The 15,415-nt window shown below is 45.7% G+C and overlaps 2 protein-coding genes across 2 annotated transcripts in view; one reads left to right on the top strand and one right to left on the bottom strand.

The window, feature by feature from the left end:
• Positions 1 to 893: 893 nt before the first annotated feature.
• Positions 894 to 9,571, bottom strand: LOC121013223 (collagen alpha-1(X) chain-like). The gene is made up of 3 exons (XM_040448724.1): positions 8,938 to 9,571; positions 6,891 to 8,899; positions 894 to 1,221 (listed from the first exon to the last, which is right to left on the bottom strand). The coding sequence occupies exons 1-2, from the start codon at positions 9,026 to 9,028 to the stop codon at positions 7,917 to 7,919; spliced, it is 1,074 nt and encodes a 357-aa protein (XP_040304658.1). The 5' UTR covers positions 9,029 to 9,571; the 3' UTR covers positions 894 to 1,221; positions 6,891 to 7,916.
• IGF2R (insulin like growth factor 2 receptor) overlaps positions 2,631 to 15,415 on the top strand; it is an 82,762-nt gene continuing 69,977 nt past the window's right edge. Inside the window, exons 1-3 of the mRNA XM_040448723.1 lie at positions 2,631 to 2,777; positions 12,238 to 12,359; positions 14,033 to 14,131. Coding sequence (XP_040304657.1) covers positions 2,672 to 2,777; positions 12,238 to 12,359; positions 14,033 to 14,131 — 327 coding nt within the window. The 5' untranslated portion in view covers positions 2,631 to 2,671. The remainder of the gene's footprint in view (positions 2,778 to 12,237; positions 12,360 to 14,032; positions 14,132 to 15,415) is intronic.

Here is a 15,415-nt window from a genome sequence, read left to right as displayed (position 1 = left end):
ATCACCTCTGCGAAACCAGCAGCAGAATTCTGTTTTTAAGAAAAGCGTAGCATTTTAGGCGCTGTGTGGATTGCTTTAGAGTTGATTCCTACTAGTTGATTCATTCTAAAATGATACCTTTATGTACCTCGCTCGTATACTCAGGATTGTGAAACACTTTCATGATACCACTATTAAGGTTTTAGATTTGATGTGTTAGTATCCCAGAAAAACATGGCCGTTGCTCTTGAATAAGAGATTAGCGTTTTTTAAAAATTAACTGTAATTAATAAAAAAGTTTTGCTAATACTCTGCAAAATAAAAACACTAGCTTAAAATTTTAAGGAAAGATCCATAGTGTCTTTGAGTGGCCTTCCTTTGTTTCAAGTACTAGATCAAAACGACATTGTTTACTCTGCAAAGCAAAGCCCCCGTGTAGCCAGCCTCCCCATGTCCTTGGCCTTACCTGCTGCTTGCTCTGCTTACCCGTCTCCCTCCAGCCTCATTGCCCTCTTCCCTTTTCTGTCGCGTTGCTAAATTCATTCCCTCCTCGGGGCCTAGCAGTGGTCCATCTGCCGGAATATTCTTCCCACCATATCTTCCCGAGTTGCTCCTTTTTGTTGTTCGGGTCCCAGGGAAAACACTATCTCAAGACTTTCCAGGCTCAAGTACGCCCTTGGTCATTTCCTATCCCACGCTGGTTTGTTTTGTCATTGCACTTGGCGTGCCAGCCTGTGAAATGGCTTACCTGTTCATTTTATTTTTGTTTACTGTGTATTTGTTTACCCGTTTATGTTCTGTCCTCCCCTGGAGGGCAGGGGGCTTTTGGTCTCTGATCATCGCTGCACCCCTCAGTGCCTCTGCAGTGAGTACTTAAGAAATATTTGTGAAGCAAATGAATAAAGAAAGGCTAGTGAAGGTCAAAGGAAACAGGCCTTTATTGATGACGTTCTCATGCCTGGTCATACTTGGGTTATTGTCTCTTGTCTTTAGCCCTCATGACTTTAGGAGATAACTCTAAGGGGTTACTGATAAAGACGCTGAGTTCAAAATTGGTGGATGCCAGAGGGAAGGGGGTGCCTGGGGGCGTAGATAACTTGGGTGGAGGAGAGAGGGAGGAAAAGGTTTCCAGTTACGGAATGAACAAGGCACGGGGATAAAAGGCACAGCACAGGGAATAAAGTCCACGGTATTGTAACAGGTTGTATGGTGGCCGATGGTAACTTCACTTGTGAGCACAGCCTGAGGAAGAGAGAGAATGAATTACCATGTTGCACACTTGAAACTAATTAACATTGTGTGTCAACTAAGCTTGAAAACATAAAAATACAAAATAAAAACAAGAAGCTTAGTTCAATGGTAACTGCTTCTGAGCCTGGCCTTACCTCCCGCCCGCCCGGCCTGTTTTTCAGGTTTCCAGTAGCTGGCAGTCAGAACCTCTAGGGGAGCACTCTGGGGTGTTCCTGTCCCTTTGCTTCTTGGCACGGAAATTTTGGTCGGTCCCCACACCTAGGTTTGGGAGAATGCTTGGTTCCTTGCCTGCCACCACCCCGCTCTTGGGGCTCGTCTGTTACTGGACAGGGCTGCTGGAGGTGGGGGGGGGGAGAGGGGGCCCACATCCCTGCAGGGGAGGGCCATGTTGCCTGCTGGGTTGTGGAGTCTTTGTCCTGAGGCCCGGCGGAAGGGGGCTCTGGGAAGTGCATCGCCACTTCTGTGAGCGAGTGCCTTCTGTCATCAAGGTGCTGCTTTGGGGAGATCAGCTCTGGCTACACCTCAGTGGTCTCAGGGTTCAGCGACCTCCAGGTGTCCCCCCCCCCCACCCCAGCAACTCCTAAGCCTTCTCTCCAGCAACTGTTGAATTAATACAGTGTCTTTGCATTTTGCAAGGAACTTTTTCGTTGCTTTCCTCATTTCCTGTCTTTAGCCTTGCTGAGGAAATGACCCGTTTTACAAAAACGACAAAACATTCTCCCCAGGAAGAGTAGAGAATGGAGAATAATTGCTTTGACAGAACGGACAAGCCATCATTTTGTCCCACGTATGCAGATTGACTCCTTAACAAGTACTCGGTGTTTACTTGGCAGAGGTTTGAACGGAGAGTGTTTTAATGCCTGTAAAATGCTTGATGTAGCGGGTCCAGCTTAAGTAAAGTTTGTCCGATTTTGAAGCCAATAGTTGATTCATTGCACCACTTTGTCTTGTCCCTTTGGATGTGAACTGTAGCCGTAAAAGGTAAAACCGGAGACTGTCTTTCATGCCATCGCTAGTGTTTATATAGAATAACCAAAGTTTAAACCAATTCTTTGGCTCTTAAGCATTCCAGTGCTGATTGGAAAGGTTGCGATCTTATATTCAACATGATTCTGGGGCAGTTATGTGAGTTGATACTGTTTAATGGTAGAGTTTTAAGTGTTTTGATGATGGTCAGTCTTGTGCAGCTTCAGGGCAGACTGAACCAGCGCGAGGTGGTATTTAGTGGTTTCTGCCCTGGCTTCTGTTCAACTTAACATAGTTTGACTTTAGTATTTTTTGGCTAACGAAAGTGTGTCTTTTAGGTTGTGGCAGTCTCAAGTAAATGTGGCTTGCATGTGAAGCCAGGGAGAAGCTTAATTATTGGCAGATCAGTGACAGTGACAAATTGTTTTTCTTCCTTTCTAGTTATACATGGGAAGCTGTTGATACCAAAAATAACATGCTTTATAAGATCAGCATCTGTGGAAATCTGGATATTGCCCAGTGTGGGCAAGCAAGTGCTGTTTGTATGTACGACTCCAAGACAAGCAGCTATCACTCTGTGGGTAAGTAGAAAGTTCTCCTTACTTTGCTGGCTGTGTGGGATCCCAGTTTTGCAAAAATGACTATGTACATAGAGCTGTCCACACGTATGCTTGTATGTGCTTATACACATTTTTTATCTTTTATAATAAAGTAACAATTTTAGATGTCCAGTGTGAGATCAGATTAGCTTACTTCCATCTAGTGGATACTGTTGGCCAATCACGGAGAATTGTGCACATTTGTATCTATTGTCATGAAGAATTGTGCACATTTGTATCTATTGATACAGAAGGATGTTTCTTTTTTTTTTTAAATTTTTTTTTTTCAACATTTATTTATTTTTGGGACAGAGAGAGACAGAGCATGAACAGGGGAGGGACAGAGAGAGAGGGAGACACAGAATCGGAAACAGGCTCCAGGCTCTGAGCCATCAGCCCAGAGCCCGACGTGGGGCTCGAACTCACGGACCGCGAGATCGTGACCTGGCTGAAGTCGGACGCTTAACCGACTGCGCCACCCAGGCGCCCCCAGAAGGATGTTTCTTATATGGCTCTGCCTTCTTACGTTTTTCTTAAACCCCGTCTTTACTTTCTCCCTGCTTCACACTTACTTCTTCCAGCTGGTGCCCAGCCCCTGACCCGCTTCTACCCTTCCGGTTGTCCGTATTCACATGGGACAAGAGGTGGTCACCAGTTTTCAGCTTATGTTAAAAATTAAATAGTCCTGAGAACCACCAATCCAAGAGAAAGGAGTGCAGACTTTTCTTTCCCAGGACTCATTTCATTTCCCCAAATGCCCTCCTCTGGGGTTAGGATCCCTTTCTTACTGGTGAGGATGAGGGGCCCAAGGTGGCCAACGGCAGCCGCCCTACCAAGTTACATGGAACAGCAAAGGGCGGGGGGGGGGTGGGGGTGGGCTTAAAGGAAGAGACGCAGCGCAGAGCTAAACATGGCAGCCCTTTCTCTTGGTTGGTCCACGGATGTCCGTAGTGACCTCCGACCAACACAGTTTGAACAGTGCAATGTGACCGTGAAGGACCGTCATGAAACGAAGGCCTGCATGTGACTGGGGACAGGGTGGTAGCTGGGAGAGGGCACTCAGGTGTTTGCAGTTGGGAGGGTCAGCTTGCCGTGGTAGCTCTGTCTGTCATTTTTAATGAAAACGCCTAAACACAGTTAAAAGGGCTTTTTAGAAAGTAATGGTTAGAGTGATAAGAGTAAGGTCTGTGAGGTCTGCTGGTGGAGGCAGCTTCTCTTAGTTTCCTTCTCTTCCGACAGGGACACTGTCTAGATTGAAAGCACTGGTAAGAGGGGGTTGAGGCTCAGGACAGAGGTCTGAGAAAGCGCCATGTTATTCTGAAGTCATGGGTTGGACAAATTGTATTTTCTCATAGATTTAAAAACTTGCAAATGATATGGCCAACTTCCTGCTGTTCTGTTTTGATGCTTCATGAAGGAGGGCACTAGTGGGCCTGTTGGTCAGTGTTACTCAGGTTTCCAGAAAAAGGAAAGGCAGTTTTCCTCTTGACTTCACTATAATATTTGACTACAGTGTTTCCGACTGATGAAATACAGTGCAGCAGATGGATATTGGATACAGACAAGTAAATCGCTAGAGGTGTGATTTGTGAAGTTAGGTTGGCTGGACAGAATTTGACAACGACCAAGTTGAGTTGGCTTTGAAAACCAGGCGGGAGAGTCGATCTTTTCTGAGATGTTGGTAGTGGATCCATCATAGATTCTGTGTGACAGTAATGGGGGAGGTGATCTGATAAAATGCATTTTTAGGAAGCTGGGCCCAATGGAATAGGAGAGGTTGGTTAAAGGGGAGAAGCCAGAGGTAACTAGATGAATTGAAAGCCAAGTTACAGGTTGATTAAGATACAAACTAGCAGTTTCTGGTCTCATTTTACTCCCAGACACACACGACAGATACTTTCCCCTGAACTTCACGCTCCCAGAGGGAGAGGACATACGCTGGATAATGGAGACTTTCAGCATCACCCTGTCCTTCACCTCAAGAAAGCAAAGTAGTAAAAGCGGGTGCAAATGACTTTCACACTAGCACAGAGATAATCTTGAGTCAGATCTAGTTCTGCTAATTTGTATTATATAATAGAAATAACCGACTGTGTTATTATAAATTTGGTTTTGGGGCGCCTGGGTGGCTCAGTCAGTTGAGTGTCCGACTTCTCAAGTCATGATCTCATGGTTCATGGGTTGCGCTCTTTGCTGACAGCTCAGAGCCTGGAGCCTGCTTCCGATCCTCTGTCTCCTTTTTTCTCTCTGGCCCTCCCCCACTCACACTCTGTCTGTCTCAAAAATAAATATGAAAAAAATTTTTTAAAAAATTTGGTTTCATAACTAAGTAATAACTAAATTTGTTATGCGCTTATGTGCCAGGCATTATGTTTTTAAGTAAAATATTTTCTTTAGCTTACTCAGCAACTTTTTGAAGTAGGTGACTCCGTTTCCCTGACTTTATAAATGAAGACACTGAAGCACAGAATAGATACAGGAGCTTGTCAGAGGTTGCATGATTATGGACGTGAATGCTGACAGGCAAGCTCCAGGGCCTGTGTCCTTATTTGAGGCCGTGTTGCTTCGTGAGTTATAGGGTCACATCGGACGGTTCGAGAGGTAATATGCGGAACCACGGTGGGAAGTCTGAACTCCCGGCTCTGAGAGGGCAGCTGAGAAACTAACTCCCTGTGAGCTTGTTAGAAAGGAAAAAAAAATGTGACTTCTGAAAACAGCTACAAAAACTGGAGCTCCCAATAGGTAGGAGAACAGAAAAGCTAGGAAAGCAATAGATCAAAATATGTATGAGAAGTTAATGTATAACCAAGAGTTTGGGTGTAATTTAGCAAGTTATCTGTTAGGAAACAGCTTTAGACCTCTCCTTCGTACCCTATAACAGAAATTACAGATCAGTTAAAATAAAATGATTAGAACATCGGGAAGAAATGTAGCAAAATAGATATATAATCTAGGGGTGGTAGGAGCTTCTCTTAATAAATGATTAGAAAAACACACAGCCTGGGACACCTGGGTGGCTCAGTCACCGAGGTGACTCTTGGTGTCCTGTCCGACTCTTGGTATTGGCTCAGGTCATGATTTCAGTTTGTGAGATCAAGCCCCTTGTCAGGCTCTGCACTGATAGTGCAGAGCCCGCTTGGGATTCTCTCTCTCCCTCTCTCTGCCCCTCCCTGCCTCAAAATAAGTAAATAAACTTAAAAAAAGGTCAGGGGTGGGGGCAGGGGCGGGGTGCAGGCGAAGGACCAAGAACCCAAGGAAAAATGGCAGTCTGAAGACTGGCGGTTTACAATAGAAGAAATCCAAGATGCTCAGTACAACTTCATTGGTAAGCCAGGTGTAAATGCAAATCAAAGCAATAATGAAATCTCATTTTTCTTCTATCAAAATGTGCAGAAGTTTAAACGGGAAGATGGTGGTTCTGTAACCCTTTGGGAAGGTAATCATCGATGTGCGTTAGTGCCCACAAAGGCCGTTTCTGTTCTTAGAAACGGATAGTAAGACCTCAACTTTGGTTTAAACAACACTACATCAGTTTTGATTTAAAAAGTCTTGAGTTAGTTCTTTCTTAGGCAAACGGTACTGCTACGTATATAAATCTAGCAAAGTTCAGCAGCCATGTTTAGGGGACCCGTGAACAACATTTGGTTCTGTTTACGACCTAGTTGAACCACCTTCACCACAATTTAAAACGACATATACGTTTCACCTATTTGATTTCCTTTTAAAGTACTTCAGATGTCTGATCTGAAAGTTAGAACTTAGGCACTAACAATAATTATAAATTTAATAGTTGAAACTTCTCATAAGCCTGAAATTCTCTTAGAATTTCTAAGTTCTAGTACTGTGTCACCCGTCTCAATCAGTTGCAACTCAGTTGTAACCTGTGGGTCGGAGTCATAACATTGAACATTGCAAGTAGGTAGAAATACTATGCTCACGTTCCTCCTGACATCCCAAATGTTAATTCTTCGGCCTTAATTGAGTTAATCTTTCTGAGGGCTAAAAAACTATGTATATCTACTTCAGGAAACCTGTTAGCACATGTAGCTGAAGTAACATACCCACCAGGGAAGGGTGGTAATTGCGGTTACTTACCGTCAAAGCCTCGGATTCTGACCGGCTTCTTGCTGGTGACCTGGGTAGGACACAGTGAATCCGGTTGTAGTTGCCGCATCAAGTGACTTCCTTTACTCTCAGGAGGCTGGCCCCTGACTTCAGATGCTAGTTGGATGGTTTGATTCTTGTGCGCACTGGGGGAAATCTATGACAGTCATTCAGGTTGATCGCTGCACTGAATTTTGCATCATTGACTCCTAAGATGTGAAAATCTCTTTTCCTCTTAAGCCCTGTATTCTTTCCTTTTTTAAAAAAAACATATAATTCTATTGGATATCTAAGATGATATCTGGGAGAGTTTTAGATAGAACTCCTGTTTCTGTCTTACGGCCTCTCCTGAGAGTCTGGCAATAATATCTGTTAGCCTTTAAAACCCAGATTCCCATAACCTACTTTTGTAAATCTTAACCAGTAGAGGAATTAGTACTGTATACAGATTTTTTGTACAAGTTTTTTTTTTTTTTTTTTTTTTTTTTTGTAGCATTGTTAACTGTGGCAAATGTGCTGGCCCACCCTAACTATATGGGGATAGTTGAACAAGTTGTATATTTTATTCTGATTTACTTGGTTAAGTCACATCTGAAAAGATATATGTATAAATTATATTTTGAAACAGCCAACACTTAATATTCATTTATTTATTTGTAACAAATACTTGAATGACTCAGTCACTAAAACAGACAAAAATCCCTTTTCTTGTGGAGCTTACATACTAGTAGTTGAGTGGGAGACAAACACAAACACTGGCTAGGTAGCGTATTAGAGTATGATGGATGTAAAAGAAAAGGAGGGACAGTCAGGAGTGCTGGAGGTCTCAGGAGTGTGTGTGTTCAAGAATATTCAACGGGGTAAGTGTCGCTGAGAAAGTGACATTTAAGCAAAGACGTGGAGCTGAGGGAGTCAGGTGGCTCTGGGGGAGCAGCCAGTGCAAGGGACGGAGGGGGGAGTATCAGAGAGGGGAGGGTAATTGGTGGTAGCAAGAATAGAAATCTCTTTTGAAGAGTGTTAATACAAAGAGGGGCAGAAAAATGAGGCAGCAGCTGGAGGGAAAAATCGGGCAGCGAGGAGGATTCTTCGTTTGGCGAAAAGGACACGTGAATAGTACACGTTGAAGGACACGACACGATAAAGAAGGGAAAGTGGGTAACGGGGGAAGCCTTGCTGGAGCACATTGGTGACTAGCACGGGGAGGGCTGTCTGCCTGTCTGACAGGCCCTGATCGAGGTGTTGGGGAGGCCCGGTGGCCGTGCGGTGGGCCCTGAGGCCGCCTGCGAAGTTGGGACCGCTGGGGCTTGCGGCCTCAGCGAGGCCGAGTTGCGAGCTCGGCTGGGCTCGGCCGGGGGCGCCGAGGGTTGCAGGCGAGGCCTGGTAGGCCTGGAGCGCGGCCTGGTCTGGCAGGCTCTGGTGAGCGCGGCCTGGCGCGCAGGGTCTGCAGGACCCGGCGCGGCCTGGCCTGTAGAGCGTGGCCTGGTCTGGCGGGTACGGGCGAGCGTGGCCTGGCGGGCCTGGCGCGCAGGGTCTGCAGGACCCGGCGCGGCCTGGCCTGTAGAGCGTGGCCTGGTCTGGCGGGTACGGGCGAGCGTGGCCTGGCGGGCCCCCTGGTGCGCAGGGTCGGGAGGACCGGACGCGGCCTGGCCGGTAGAGCGTGGCCTGGTCTGGCGGGTCCGGGTGAGTGCGGCCTGGTCTGGCGGGCCCGGGCGAGCGCGGCCTGGAGGGCCCGGCCTGGAGAGCGCTGTCTGGCGGACCCAGCGCGTGGTCTGGCGGACCCGGCGCGGTCTGGGGGACCTGGCCTGGAGACCGAGGTCTGGCAGACTCGCCATGGCCTGGCGGGCCCGGCAAGCACGGTTTGGTCTGGCGGGCCCAGGCGAGCGCGGCCTGGTCTGGCGGGCCCGGCCTGGGGACCGCGGTCTGGCGGGCCTGGCGCACGCAGCCTGGTCTGGAGGACCCGGCCTGGAGAGCGCGGCCTGGAGGACCCGGCGCGGTCTGGTCTGGTGGGGCCCCGCCAGTGCGGTCTGGTCTGGCGGACCCGGCCTGGAGAGCGTGGTCTGGCGGGCCCGGCGCGCGGTCTGGAGGACCCGGCGCGGTCTGGCGGGCCCGGCGAGCGCGGCCCAGCCCATTTGGCGCCGTCCTCGGGAGCTGGCCGTGGGCCTGGCGTGCTGGCCGCGGCCCCGCAGTCCTCACCCGGCTCTCGTCCGGGGAGGACGGCCAGGCTGGCCGGTTGCCGCGGTTGTCTGCCGCGGTTCGCTGCGGCCTCTCCCCGAGTGCCCCGGTTGGCAGCCGGTCCCGGCCACCGGGTGGAGTGGGCAGAGGAAGAAGGCGAGGTGGACAGGCGGGTGCGATGCTGATGGGGGCCTGGCGCTTAGGGATGCTGGTGCCCAGTGCCGCGGCGGCAGAGGTTGGCTGGATCCCTCCCAGCCCGAGGCCAGGGCCCTCCGCGTTTCCTTTTCAGGGCGGACCCAGCTGTTATGAGGAGCCCCCGGGAGCTCTGGGCACAGGGCCGGAAGGGGCCGCTGTGTGGGGGGACAGGAGGCGCGGGGGAGGGTCTTCAAGGTGGGGGGGCTGCGGCCTGTGAGCGCCCCCTTCTGGCCACAGCGCTTGCCGCTTCCTGTGGTCCTTGCCCGCCCTCCGTGTCTCCTGGATGGCAGCGCTGCAGGGGCGCGTCGAAGCCCCGCCCCGTCTCCCGGCCCTAGGCCCGCCTGCCGTAGGCGGGGCTTACGGGCGCTGTCCACGGGGCGCTGTCCTCGGTCCCGGAGACTCCTCTGGGCTTGTGTGCTCTTTTGGTCGAGGAAAAAGATTTTCGGACGGATCCCGGGAATTTTAGGGGAGAGAGCGATTCAGGTGGACCTTTGCACAGAGACAGGCGGGCAGGCAGTCAGGAGAAAGAACCAATGTACTGTGAGCCTGGTGCTCTGGGGGCAGCTCTGAAATCCACTATCCTCTCTCCACTGGCATCTTAATTTTGACCCCTCCCCCTCTTCTTCCTCCTTTATTTCTTTTCACAAAAAGATATCAGGTATTTGTATCGAAATGGACCAGTTATAATCCTGAGTTTATGATACGCAGTCATAACTAATCCGTGGGCTAACCTTTTTCTGTTTTTTAATTAATTAATTAATTAATTAATTAATTTCTGTTTTGGATAATGTAATGAACCCCATCTCTAACAGAATCTAGGAACCTGAGAATAACCACTGTCTCTGTGTTTTCCTCACCACCCCTCCCCCCTGCCACCGTTTCCCTTCCCTGGGAGTAATAATTAGCCTATATTTAAATTTTTCTTCCTTTTCTTTGTCTCTGTGTCTCTGCCTCTCAAAAGTGTGTGTGTGTGTGTGTGTGTGTGTGTGTGTGTGTGTGTGTGTGTGTACACGTGCCCGATATTTTTAACTCTATACAAAGCATAGATCATGCTATATGTAATTTTGGGGGCCTTAAAGTGGTAACAACAATATTATGTTTCTAAAGATGGAGCGTATTGTTATCTTTCACCATGGTTTGTTCCTACTAACACTTTTGTGATATTATGTGGCTCTCCCAAAGGTAAGTTATCCATGGTTCTATTGATGGGCATTTGGGTTGTTTCCACGGTTTTGCTAGTGTGAGGAACATGAGATGTTCTTTCATTTGTTTCTTGTTATACGTATATGTGTATGGTTTTTTCTGTGTATATACATAAGAGTTGAATACGTAGGTCACAGGATACACGGATATTAGGACATAATGCCATGCGGAGGCAACAAAGGCATGCTAGGCCATCTCTTTTCCAACACTTGGTATTCAACTTTTGTCAATGGGATGGTTGTAATCAGTATGCCATGTGTTCTCAATATGTAATTCCTTGATCAGTAGGGGTGTTGTACATCTCTTCGTGTATTTACTGACATGGTTTTCTTCCCTTTGGTCATATCTGGTTCGTTTTATATTGGGTTATTTATTGCATGTGACCTATTCTACCTTTCTAGAAGCTTTAGAATTTTTACGTTTGATATTAAAATTTACCACGACATGACTAGGTGTGGGTCTTTCCTCATTGTCTTCTTTTTGTATGTTCTTTCAGTTAGAGGTTATTTTGTTTCATTTTCTAGGACTATAAAATTTTTTTCCTTTCCTTTTTTTTTTTTTTTTTGGGTGTGTGAATGTATGTATTTTTGATGCCAATTCTTTGCCAGTTTGCCAGTTCTGTGTATCTCCCAGTTTAAAACTTGTTTCTGTTTTCCTTAAGCTATTTTTTTTGGTGAATGTAAACTTTTAAATTTACTGAGTCAAATATATTGACATTTTAGAGTTAATGCTTTTGAGTCTTAAATATTTTTCCTACATTAAGATCGAAAAGGTAATTATGTTTTCTACCAAGAGTTCTATCTAAAGTTTGGTGTTTGATGTTATTTAATTCCTTTAGAGTTGGTTTTCATGTACAGTGGTAGGTAGGGATCCGGTTTTTATCTTTTTTCCGTTTTGTTTTCAGTTCCATTTATTGAAAGTCTCTTCTTTGCCCACTGATCTATTACTCTGTCACATATCAAGGTTTGATTCACACATATCTGTCTGTGCTCTTTGTCCTAATCTGCTTATACCAATTATCAGTATTTGGTATGGAATAGACATTTTATTCTGGATTATTACAGTAATATACCAGGAAAACTGAAATGTAATCACTCCACTTGTTGGCCATTCTAAAGAATTTTGAGTTTTGAGGCTGGCACTTGTGTTGAGCACTGGGTGTTCTGTGTAAGTAATGAACCACTAAATTCTACTCCTGAACCCAATGTTACACTATACATTAACTAGCTAGAATTTAAATAAAAATTTAAAAGAAAAAAATTTTGTTTTGATAGTATATACGATGGGAATTTATTGAAGAACTTGAGCAGTTGAGTTATACGTATATTCTGACTTATGTTTTTGGAGATTGTATCTGTCGAGGTGGATGGGGAGGGAGGATGGTGAGGGTCAGGAGTGGAGCAAGGGGACCGATTCTGTGCTGCTGCCAGAGCGTAGGTGAGGGATGGTGGTGATTTCAGTCGCAGCAGCAGTAGAGGTGGAGAGTAGCGGATGGATTTGAGATGGAGGGAAAACCATTAGAGTTTTCCAACTTATTCAGTGTGATAGATGAGAGAAAGTTGGGACTCATGTAATGTGTTTGGGTCTTGAACAGCTGGGTGGATGGAGATGCCATTCCTCAGCTGGAGAATTCTGGGGAAGGGACAGCCTGTAAGTTTATGAATTTTCAGATGAATTATGGTACCAATTTTAATTTGCTTCTGCTCGGAAATGGCTTTATGGTCATGAATGTTTTAGAGCTTGTTCATGCTCTTTCCTTTCCAAATAGGTGATTCTTCTTTGAAAACTGCAACCAGATCTCTTCTGGAATTCAATACAACAGAGACCTGTAAGCAAAACACAAATCACAAAATCCAGACTAGCATCACCTTCTTATGTGGGAAAACTTTGGTGAGTCCGCACAGTCCCTTTATAACGTTCTTTCCTTTTGTTAAAAACGTTTGTCTGTTGGACATTCTTACTACAGTGTCATTCCGGGAAGAATAAGTGAGCAGAATTAAAAACACAAACTGAAAACCCCAACCAAAACGCCATCGCCATTAAGAACCAATACATAAACAAACCCTAGCCTGTAGTTACAACTTTTAAGTGAAACTTGACCTACATCCTGTATAAAACTACAATTCAAGGTGATTAGCATGTTTAAACTCGAAACACTGCTGAACATTTACATTGCAGGCATAATTTTTTTTCTAAAACTTATTTTCATAGCATTTTATTATGGTAGTTTTTAGGGCAATGCACTTATTTGCTTAAAAAAGGTTTTTGTTTTCTCATTTACATTAAATTGGAGAGGCCAACATCTATCTAGGAGAAGCCTTGGCCAGCAGACAATGGCCACTAATATCACTTTTTCAAGTATTGCTAGTATCGAAAGGGGACATAAATAATTATTTAAAGCATGATGTTTGTTCTTATCCTCTGTATATTGCATGCGAGTTTTTGCTGTTAATCTCTAGTGTTCAGAAAGGGACTGTCAGTGAATAATTGCTAGCTTTTAGGAGAAGCAATTTATTTTTTATTTTTATTATTTATTTATTTTTTTAAATGAAATTTATTGTCAAATTGGTTTCTGTACAACACCCAGTACTCATCCTAGGAGAAGCAATTTGTATACAAGTCTTATGAATGTTCTCTAATCAGAGTAAGAATGCAAGTATTTAGAAAAATAAGGTTGAGTGAAACTCAATGTGGGTATCAGTTTGCTTTAAAGTATCATTTTAGAATTTGGTGCTGTGACTTCCTGCATCTTCAGACCTATAATGTCTCCTCTGAAGAACTTTAAAAATAGAACTTACATTGTTAATTTTGGACCAGCCTGCCAGTTGCACTGTTGTCTATGTTGAAACCTTGGAAAAAGATCTGTTTGCAGTGATATGAAATATGGAGGTCTGTGCTACAGAATAAGCTAGCTGCTGCTTTAATTTTAAGTAACTTCCCTCAAGAATTCTGAGTTCACCGTACAAGAACCAGAATTGCGAAGAACTCCCTAGATTTGCATGTGGGCGTATGGAGGTAAATTCAGTATCGCGTATCACCCAGCAGCGCTGTGGTTGACCATTTTGGAGTCCACCTTGGTTGCAGTCTGTTAGGAGGGGCTGCCCTTGAGTGTGGGGTGTCTGAAGCGAGGCTGGTGTGTGAACTCAGTCGGGTCCAGATGGGCGTCCTTCCTCAGCTTACAGGAAGTATGAGGTCACATTTTCTGGCTTCGATTTTGTTGGCATTTGGTTAAGAGAACATTTGGAGTTTGAGAGTGGAAGGGCTCTGAGGATTGCATCCCATGAGTTTACTGTGCTTTGCATAGTTGGAGCAGTAGAACAGTTTTGGACCGATTATACCAAAATTCCAGCATGATTTCATGAAGCTTTTGTCTCATAATTTTTGCGTTTGGGAACTTCTTGATGACCTTGATTAACTAAAACAGTTGTGTCCTCCCTCCTCCCCCTCTTCTTTCTGCTTTCAAAGTTTCATTAGCCTTTACTGTTTCTAACTTTAAGGGAGGAAAAAAAAAAACCCTTACATCATGCAGTATCGTAACTTATTTTTAATTTTTTTAAAAATAGGGAACTCCTGAATTTGTAACTGCGACAGACTGTGTGCATTACTTCGAGTGGAGGACCACTGCAGCATGCAAGAAAGACATATTTAAAGCTAATAAAGAGGTAACGAGGGGGCTCAAGGTCACGTGCTTGACATTCTGGGACCTTTAAGAGTTGAAATATTGGCGCAAACCTTTTGGGGTCAAAATCTCTTTTAGTTTTCAGATTCCGTTTGAGCAAAGATAACCGTATGATTTAATTGTTAAAATGAGGCTGGGTGGTTCTTATTTTTAGAACAGGGCATTTAAAACATCACAGGATATGATTAGAAATGGACTGGCTCAGCATCTACTCGGTTAGTTAGTTCTTGGTTTCTGGTGCTGCGCAACTTGGTGACTAACGTGGTTGAGCTTGTGCTCGGCGGATTCCCTCTTCCTACTGGCCCCATCTCTCCCCCACCGTGGGGCGGCTTCTGGACGCTTTCCGAGTCCAGGCCAGGCGTTCCTAGCCCCTCAGTTCTCTGCCAGTTCACCTCAGAGACTTAGATGGCTCCTGTCGCTCCCTCCACTCTTTTCCTGGTGTTTGCTCAAGTCATTTTTGGTGATTAATGAAGCATCCTCTCCCTGAGCCCAGAGACTCTGAAGCTGGCTCCGCTGAGAGCAGACAGCACTCCCCTGCTGCTCCTCCCCTCTCACCATCCCGCGTCTGAAAGACGGTGTCCTGTGCTCACCTAGACGACAGCCTTCGTGGGTTGTTACTCTCACGTGTCTCCGTTAGTTGTGTGTTCCAAAGGATTCGGTTCACAGACTCTCTCAGGTTCTAGGAACTGACAGATGGGGGGCCATCTGTTATTTTCCGTGATGGCCTAAGATAGTGCCGTTGAAGGAGGGTGAAAAGAGAGATGTTTGTTTTTTGAAAATAAAGCCAAATTAAGTTAAAGAGAATAAGTTGTCAGTGGTCTTTCCAATATGGCAGTCTTCAAAAGAAAAGACAGTCTGATAGGAAAGTGGCAGAGGGAAAATGTTGCCTCCCGGAGAGGAGCGTAAGGAATACTCAACGAGAAAGTTTCCATTGTGGAAAGAATGAATGCCTAAGAAAATGACACTGACATTGAGGAGACCGGGTCACATTTAAACCTCGAATTTTAACACTTAGGTGAAGCTCTTTGCCAATATATATTGGTGAATGGCAGGAAAAACATCTCAGGGACACAGAGACACATGCCTCCTGCTCTCTTTGGGGCCTCAGACCTCTCTGGGCCCCACACATGTCCTCTGGGGCTCTGGTTTTCCAGCCTGAAAGTGCTGCCCATTTTTCCAGTGTTACCTGTGCGTCCTGTTACCTTGCCTTGCTGAGCCGACAGTTGTGTCTCCCACCACCTGGGGAAAAATCGCTTCTCAAAATAAA

This window comes from Herpailurus yagouaroundi, unplaced genomic scaffold (assembly GCF_014898765.1).
Source record: "Herpailurus yagouaroundi ecotype Mexico unplaced genomic scaffold, PumYag 198, whole genome shotgun sequence".
Classification (NCBI taxonomy): Eukaryota; Metazoa; Chordata; class Mammalia; order Carnivora; family Felidae; genus Herpailurus; species Herpailurus yagouaroundi.
This window is presented reverse-complemented; position numbering and strand designations above follow the sequence as displayed.

Coding starts and splice junctions, on each gene's coding strand:
- LOC121013223 (XM_040448724.1), bottom strand. CDS start 9,028: ATGGGCTGGGCCGCGCTCGCCGGGCCCGCCAGACCGCGCCGGGTCCTC. Junction 8,900..8,937: donor GACCACGCTCTCCAGGCCGG/GTCCGCCAGACC, acceptor GGGCCCCACCAG/ACCAGACCGCGCCGGGTCCT.